The sequence below is a fragment of the Montipora foliosa genome, chromosome 1 (assembly GCF_036669935.1).
Source record: "Montipora foliosa isolate CH-2021 chromosome 1, ASM3666993v2, whole genome shotgun sequence".
NCBI classification, from domain to species: Eukaryota; Metazoa; Cnidaria; class Anthozoa; order Scleractinia; family Acroporidae; genus Montipora; species Montipora foliosa.
The window spans coordinates 9,003,927-9,012,835 of NC_090869.1; the positions used below are offsets into that span (position 1 = coordinate 9,003,927).

The 8,909-nt window shown below is 38.6% G+C and overlaps 1 protein-coding gene across 1 annotated transcript; it reads right to left on the reverse strand.

The window, feature by feature from the left end:
• Nucleotides 1-20: 20 nt before the first annotated feature.
• On the reverse strand, nt 21-4,156 carry LOC137973243 (tachykinin-like peptides receptor 86C). Its single transcript, XM_068820052.1, has 3 exons — nt 3,838-4,156; nt 3,687-3,733; nt 21-2,144 (listed from the first exon to the last, which is right to left on the reverse strand). Exons 1-3 carry the CDS (start codon nt 3,870-3,872, stop codon nt 1,078-1,080), a joined length of 1,149 nt encoding a protein of 382 aa, XP_068676153.1. The 5' UTR covers nt 3,873-4,156; the 3' UTR covers nt 21-1,077.
• Between the last annotated feature and the right edge of the window lie 4,753 nt (nt 4,157-8,909).

An 8,909-nucleotide genomic window follows, 5' to 3' on the forward strand; every position in this document is an offset into this window, starting at 1 on the left:
AAGAAGATAAGGACACCTCATCAGGAAAAAGCAAGAACACACAAAGAAAATACAACAACAAAATGACAACAAGCAAACCCAATACTATTTCATTCCAAGTCAACAAGTTTGTCAAAATAGAAATTAATTAAGGGGACAAACGTCCATAACAACCAAAGACACTTCTTTGTAAATTAATTGAAAAAGAACCTGGATTTATGAAAGTTGTAACCAAATTTGGAATTATTAACACTTGGATTGCATGCGCACCAAACAGACTACAAATTACTGAAGACAAGAATGCGATAAAACACAACTAAAACAACAAGTTTCACTGCCGCAAGCAAAAAGGCACTTGGCCAGTGCCACATGTACAAGAGGTGCAAAAACAAGGAAATGACTTCGCATTGTTCAACTACATGCAAGTGATGACTGTTTAATAAAGGTTACAAACGTTGTGGACTACCAGAAGAAAAAAAAAACTTTGAATATGATCTTGTTCAAGTACTTATAACCACAAAGGGGTTTTATACTGAATTACATTTGTACAAATAACTGTACATTCAACAATCTACAATTGTAAAACAAAGTCACATGTATGTAATTCTTATTAAACAAGGTTTTGTTTTTCTGCTGCTCTAAGATAAAGAAAAGCAGAATTAGTTATCATACACAGTATGCCTAACCCCAACCTTAATGCTAACAATTTAAAATCAGTGCTTAGAACTAATAACAACCAAAGGCGTTTTTACAGACTAACTCATGGAAAACGTACGCTAACTACATCTCCTTACTGATTTACTTACCAATATACACGTAGTTGCTCAGTAACAATTGATGGACTTTTTGTTGATGTTTCCTACTTTCAATTTCAACCTAATTTAAAATTAAATTTACCTAGATTGAAATCATTTTAACCCGAATTTCAAATTTACCTGTAACATAATCAATGCAATATACAACTGAGCCTTACAAAATGAAAAACTGCTGAGAATTCAGTGATATAGTGTTCCCCAAATTTACACTGAACGCTAAGTTGTGCATTGCTTTGAAATCGCTTTCATTTGACTCTAAACTGATCATCTACTTATTATAACCTTAACAAACCATTTCTCTATGGAATGTGACTCCAACAATGGACATAGGGTTTCGCAATGAAGCCTCCAAGGTTAATGTACCCGGTCCCTTTCCAGACCTAAATGAGTAAATCTTTTTTCGACGAAAATAAAAAGTACAGCAAAACGTAAAGCGTTGCAGGATTGTCCGCATATGTTGGCGATAACCCTGGCTGAGGAAAACGTACAAACAAGGATTTATAAAGCTGTTGGCGTGACAAAGCCAGAAGAACAATACTTCAACCTCCGGTGAAATTTTACGATATACATCCTTACGAAAATAAAATATATAGTGTATCACATGTGCTGGAAACCAGCAAACTGCGAAAAGAACTATAATGGCTATTAAGGCTAGTATTACTCTGCGCTTCTCCTGTTGTGATGACTTATATCTTTCCTGGCTTACGTTGCCCGGTATCTTTCTTTGCCATAGCCTCCTCGAAATGAGGGTATAGAGTACGATTAGAATTAACAGAGGGATACAATAGATACAAATGAAAGTTATTAAGTAGTAAATCTGAGAAGAGATTTCATTGTCAAAGGGTGGAAAATAGCGAATGCAGTAATATATACCATTTTGTTGTTGGATGTCATAGGCAAAAATGAATGGAACGGCATATACCGCCGAGCTAACCCATATGGCCAAAGTTGTCATTTTGACTTTTCTTAAGGCTCTTACTTTGGCTGGGTATAAGACAGCGAAAAAGCGATCCAGTGAGACTGCCATGACCGTAAAAATTGAGGCGGGTACGGACACCTGGTAGGAAAAGTGAACGATTTTACAAGTTATCTGCCCGAGAATTCCTCCAATCCACTTCAATCCCACCTGAAGAAAAATAATGCTGTACGGCATGGCAAATATTGTGATGAGCATGTCGGCAATGGTCATGTTAAGTATCAGCATATTTGTGACTCGATTCCCTGCCTTTTTCATAATTGCAAAGTATATGGCGATGCTGTTTCCCGCTATTCCAAACATGATCGTCACAGCATAAAGGACTGTAATGGTGACTTTACTGGTTGTGCTAAATTTTACTGTAAAGGAACTCCCTATGGAGGCAAAGAAACGCTATTTGTTAAAAATGGTGGGGCGGTGACAAACTTACTTCCGAGTCAGGATTTCGAGTTGGATTTTCGAGTGAGAATTTCGAGTTGGATTTCGAGTAAGGATGTAGAGTTGTTTTTTTCGAGGTGGTTACTAGTAATCCAGCTGTAGCGGCTCGGCTAGTTTACCGGTAAACCCTCTCTTAGATTTCCAGTGCAATGCAGTCAACAAAATAATTCCTGTAGGAGTGGGGTTAGTGCTTTGCCTTTTTATTCTGCGACATCACTATGTAAAGAATACATGAAGTAAGAGGCAAGACAGTGAGTCTTACATGAAGTCATTACATGCTCCTCATTTCAAAATGGCAAGATTGGGAATACGATAACCGGGCGTAAGATCTAGAATTTGATTTTTCTTGTCATATCTATTCCGGTGGTACAGATTTATAAATCTGAGTTAAGAATTAGACGCAAGAAAAGGCAAATATATAAATCCTATAATTCCCCATGTTTTGAATACCAACAAATGGCTCCAATGCTGCTTAACAGTGCGTTCCTAGTTAGTCCTCTGCATGACTGTTCTGTTTTCAGCATTTTAAGCGGTTGGATATCATACTGTGCACTGAAAGTACATGTTCAAACCACGTCCGTTCCACAGCAAAGCATTCAAATAATTTTCCACATCGCACGAACTTTCTTATTGTCCCTGGCTGTCAATTATTGCACGCTTGAACACGTCATTCAAGTAAATAAGGTATTTATAAGCCTCCGTGCCATGGAGACTCAAGGCCTGCCCAACCCCTCATGCTCACGTTTCCAAAATTAAGTGTCAGCTATTGTTTCCAGTCAAAAATACAATTACGAATGCAATACTAGGATATATTAAACAAGATTGCCGTTACCGATCTGCATCCTCGTTCTCCTCCATCAGCTTGAAAAGACCTCAAGACGATGAGCAACGCCGCTGAGAAAGTACATTGTGTAAAACCACTGAAAATTAATTGGAAACCTCGCCAAAAAAATCCTTACTCGAAAAATCCAACTCGAAAATCCAACTTGAAATCCTAACACGGTAAATAGGCAACCTTTACGTTGGTGGTCAGGTTTCTGTACAAGTGATGCTAATTTCCATCTCTTTAAACAACAACAACAACAACAACAACAAAAACCAAATTCTACCTGAAAATCGAATTGATCAGTGTGCAACAGCCATAAGTCTTGTTTATGGATCTTGTATAGTGTGATGCGAAGTGTATTTATGTTGGCTTTTGGACCTTCTGCAATTTTCAGATGATGCTTTTGAATTCTCAAGTCCAATCTTTTGCACTGTAAGCCCGTGCGGAAAACTTGACTTTTGTGTTAATTATCAGATTGTTGGTCATGTTCACGGTACTATAATTAAAGTGGAATACATAGAGCTCGAGTTATCTTAGTTTAAACGGGATAATTTCACTACAGTTATAAAATGATATAGCTACACTATACTTAACAACTATGCGATGCTTTTTTAAAGTTAATTTTTTTAAATTGTGATTTCAAACTACAAACCTTGATCAGAGTATGACAAATTCATAGCGTGTACGTTAACGGCGGATCTAAAGAGATGGAATATAATAGATAAAAGGAATTAAAATGTAATGTCGAATATTAATATTAAATTGAACTGGGATGGGTCGACTTTTTTTTTGTCATTACTCACTGATAGCGTTTTAGAGTAAACTCCTCTTCACTCATATAAGCTCACAAAGTTATGCACCTACAGCGATGTCGGCCAGTTGAAGTCTTATATTCATGCAAAATATTAGCTCATTTGAAACAAGATTCAACAGGTATGCTTAATTAATAAATTCAAGTGACCAAAAAAATTGCCACTTTTCTACCGCACCCTTTCCACAACATCAACTTTTTCAAAAAGCTTTTCTACCCATTGCAAATTCCTTTAAGAAATCACCAAACTCGATGAATTGAAAAGCCGTGGGATATAAAAGGAACTTCTTTTAAAACAATTTGAAGCAATAAAACATCGCGTTGAGGGGGATCATTTAGCTGTTGGCGTCTGTAAGACTTCTTACTCTTATCAAATGACAGGATGTTCGTATCACATCAAGTGAGACCAAGCAATTAATCATTTCAGAGATTGTAAAGGTTTATAATGAGGGATGGAAAAAATCTTTATGAAATGGTCTTTGCATATCGGATCACTGATCACTCCAAGTGAGGCAAAACAATATTTGAGAGGTTTTTCGAGGATCCAAAAAAAAAAAGACAAGCGTCTTTCCTGTCGCTCAATAGGACAGTAATTGCTCGATGCATCACAGATCTTCTTATTTTTTATCCCTGTGCATTTCCTTTCTATGAATGAATCTTATAATTAATAAATCTAGCAAGGAATATATTTATTCTATTTAGGCAGGGCTATTTAGGAAAGAAATTACCTGAACTGAATTTGTTCAGTATGACAGCCTTCCCGATGTGACAATCGCGTTCGAATTCATAAATGATGGAGATTTCCTGGAGAAGTTAAAGATTGCATTATTCAGAAAGTAAAGAAAATATCTTCCTGTCTTCCTACCAGAAGCACGGTTATTGAAAGCAAATTACTGTAAATGCGCCGAAAAAAGCCTTTACTCTAATGACGTTTCCAACGCACCAGGGGCACCCAACGTCAATTTTCGGAAAATCGGCTGTTCGGAAGACGATTTGAGATCTAGAATTTTCGGAACATTTGCAGTAAAATTTCTTGCTTGCCTGCCTGCCCTAGGACTTTTGAGCATAACAAAAAAAAAAGGTATAATTGCTCATTTTTCACGGATTTTTACCCTTAAAAGGTCACCTAGAAGTTTCGAGAGGTTTTCTTCTGCCTGAAATTTTCGAAAAGGTTAGTTTTGATCCCCATAATTTTCGGATCACTAGACTTTCAGCTAGGATCCGAACAGATGAAAATTTTTTAGGGGATAAAAATCTGCCTATATCTACCGTTTAAATACCAAAATACGTTTAACAACTGGTTTTGAACTATATTCTCGTTGGGTGCCCTGACGCACGCGTTTCTTGTGAAACCACAGGGAGTAGAGGAGTCTTATTTGACCGTTTTTCACGGTTAAATTCATCGTACGAATTGATCTTGTTGATGTGAATCACCGTATGTGATCAAACCACATACAAACGATCGTGTTACGCTGCGGTTGATATCCTATCCGCGAAACGAAAGCTGCATACAGTAATGACTGTGGGTTTCTCACTAGTGGTTAGTAACAGTACTATCGGCACTTGGTTTGATCACGGTACGGTAAATTTGTAGTGCCTAACAGTTCAAAGGTATTTTTAAAAAATATTTGAAAAAATACAAACTAGGTTACACTGGTGGTTTAAAAGATTATATATTACAATAAAAAATGTTCCCAACGTTTCGGTCACAAACACGGACCTTCTTCAGGGGAAGTGAAAGAAAAAACCACACAAAAGCACAAATATAAGCAAGACGCTGATTAAAAATTCGAGATAAGTGTCATTTTTTCTTGTTTGCAAGGGTCAAGTGCAAATACTCCTTGGGGAGTAACGCCCCGTCATCTCGGTTGAGAGGGTCTCTCGCGCAATTAATCTCCCAAGCTTCCAAAATCTTCCTTTGGTGCCAATTACTATTAGTCCTGAGAATTGTGGCCTCATCCCATGCGATATCGTGATTGGTATTTGTCACGTGGTCTGCAAGTGCTGATTTTTTGCATTGTCTCCGTGCGACAGCCTTCTGGTGCTCGCCTTTTCTTGTTGAGAATTTTCTTTGAGTTTCGCCGACGTAGCTCTTGCTACAATCAGCGCAAGGAATGTCGTAAACAGAGCCACGAGTTTCTTCTTTGTCTATTTGGTCTTTCGGTTTGGGAAACATCTGGCTCATTGTTTGATAGGGTTTGAATGCCACTTTGATGCCGTGGTTTTCCAAAACTCTCTTTATTGGCTCAGAGGTCCCGCTGACGTATGGAATTGTGCTATAGCCCCGCCCGGATTCTGCAGCGTTGATTGTGTCCTTCGGCGGTGGTTTAGGCTTGCTGGCATCCAAAATAAAGCGCTTGGGGTATCCATTGGACTGTAATGTCGATATTACTCGTTGCTTTTCCTTACTTCGATCAGATTTTGTTGTGGGGATTCTTTCGGCCCGATCCATCAAAGATTTAACCACAGCTCGCTTGTGCATACTAGGATGGTGCGATGAAAAAGACAGATAGCGATCAGTGTGAGTAGGTTTCCGGTAAACAGTGGTAGTTAATCTTCCGTCTTCCTGGTGGTGAACCATAGTGTCAAGGAAGGCAATTTTTCCCTCCTTTTCGCGTTCAACCGTGAACTTAATGCAGGGTTCAATTGAATTCAGATGTTCGAGAAAAGTCTGAGTACTATCAAATTTCGTGGTTGTACTCACGTCGTCCACGAATCTTTTCCAAAACAGAGGTTGATTGGTGAGAGTAGTTGGTGCTCATCGCACCATCCTAGTATGCACAAGCGAGCTGTGGTTAAATCTTTGATGGATCGGGCCGAAAGAATCCCCACAACAAAATCTGATCGAAGTAAGGAAAAGCAACGAGTAATATCGACATTACAGTCCAATGGATACCCCAAGCGCTTTATTTTGGATGCCAGCAAGCCTAAACCACCGCCGAAGGACACAATCAACGCTGCAGAATCCGGGCGGGGCTATAGCACAATTCCATACGTCAGCGGGACCTCTGAGCCAATAAAGAGAGTTTTGGAAAACCACGGCATCAAAGTGGCATTCAAACCCTATCAAACAATGAGCCAGATGTTTCCCAAACCGAAAGACCAAATAGACAAAGAAGAAACTCGTGGCCCTGTTTACGACATTCCTTGCGCTGATTGTAGCAAGAGCTACGTCGGCGAAACTCAAAGAAAATTCTCAACAAGAAAAGGCGAGCACCAGAAGGCTGTCGCACGGAGACAATGCAAAAAATCAGCACTTGCAGACCACGTGACAAATACCAATCACGATATCGCATGGGATGAGGCCACAATTCTCAGGACTAATAGTAATTGGCACCAAAGGAAGATTTTGGAAGCTTGGGAGATTAATTGCGCGAGAGACCCTCTCAACCGAGATGACGGGGCGTTACTCCCCAAGGAGTATTTGCACTTGACCCTTGCAAACAAGAAAAAATGACACTTATCTCGAATTTTTAATCAGCGTCTTGCTTATATTTGTGCTTTTGTGTGGTTTTTTCTTTCACTTCCCCTGAAGAAGGTCCGTGTTTGTGACCGAAACGTTGGGAACATTTTTTATTGTAATATATCATCTTTTAAACCACCAGTGTAACCTAGTTTGTATTTTTTCAAATATTTTTTAAATGTGCTCACCTGGTGACAAACCCAGTTTTAATAGTTCAAAGGTAGTTTTACCCGGTATATGAATATGCTCAAAAAGCAGATCTTAACAAGTGTTATTGAAATCCAAAAAGGAAATTGGGGGTAACCACGCATTTTCCAAAGATAATTGTAAAAAGGCTGTAAAATACAAAGCAATGTATGGCGTTCTTTTCCAAATTGACTACCAAGAGCACTTGCTGAGTTCTGAATTATCTGCATAGTTTTAAACAGTGCAGTCTTGTTAGTAAGCAATACCGATGGGAAACCCGAGACCTCGAGATGCGCAGACCGTATGCGCAATGACAATAATAAGCTCTGTTCTTAATTAAAAGAATTTTTTAAAAGCTTTGAAAAGAAAGCATACGGAAAAAAAAAAAGGACGGTAGCTGCCAAGGAACAGGGCTGGCGCAGTGGTGATAGCACTCGCTTCCCAGAAATGCTTCCCGGGTTCGACTCCTTGAATCGGCCTAATAAGGGTCGGGGTTGAACATGTGGGTTGTGCACGCTCCTCCGAGAGCTTTTTCTCCGGGTACTCTGGTCACCTCTCATGAAACGAAAGACTTGAAGTGAAGTGATTGTTATTCTTTCTATTAATATTATTACTATTATTATTATTATTATTATTATTATTATTATTATTATTATATTTATTAATATTAAAATTGATATTAATATTAATATTATTATTATTAAGGCAGACCTGTCATTATTATCGAGGCATTCCAAAGTTCAGAGTATCGCTGGTCTTAACTAACCATGACCAATGGTTAAAAACCCAAAGCATCTATTATTATTATTATTATTATTATTATTATTATTATTATTATTATGATTGGACATCGAGCAGAGCAAACACGCTCTGTACATGTCTCCAGTTTTATCGTCATTTTATGCTTGAATTGATATCTTAATTAGTTAATCTCTGTTTTGCTGCTTTTAAATGGCCTATCCACGTTTTCTGTTCATTTTACTGGCTGGAGTCGTCTGTTCTTTCTGTGAAAAAGATTTTGTCTCGCTGGGCCGCCATGCGTGGCGCTGCAAACAACGAATTCATCGACCGGAACGTCACAATGTTGGAGAGGAACAACTCCCGAATGATCATGATCCTGTAGCAGACACTGTTTCTCGTGTTTGTCTCACAAAGTGCTGTTGTGGTAAACTTTGTAAGGGAAACAGAGGATTAAAGATGCATCAAAGGAGCTGTAGAGTTGTTTTGGGTTTGAATGATCAACTTCGCGCTGACCTCAATGATATCACGCTCACTGATCAAGAATATGGCAATGGAAGCGTTCCTTTAATAACCTCTGGTGTCTCTTCTCTTGAACCTGGAGATTATGGTTTTCCTGATATTAAAACAGGAATAAATCTACCTAAATCTGATGATCAATGGATAACGGCCAACGA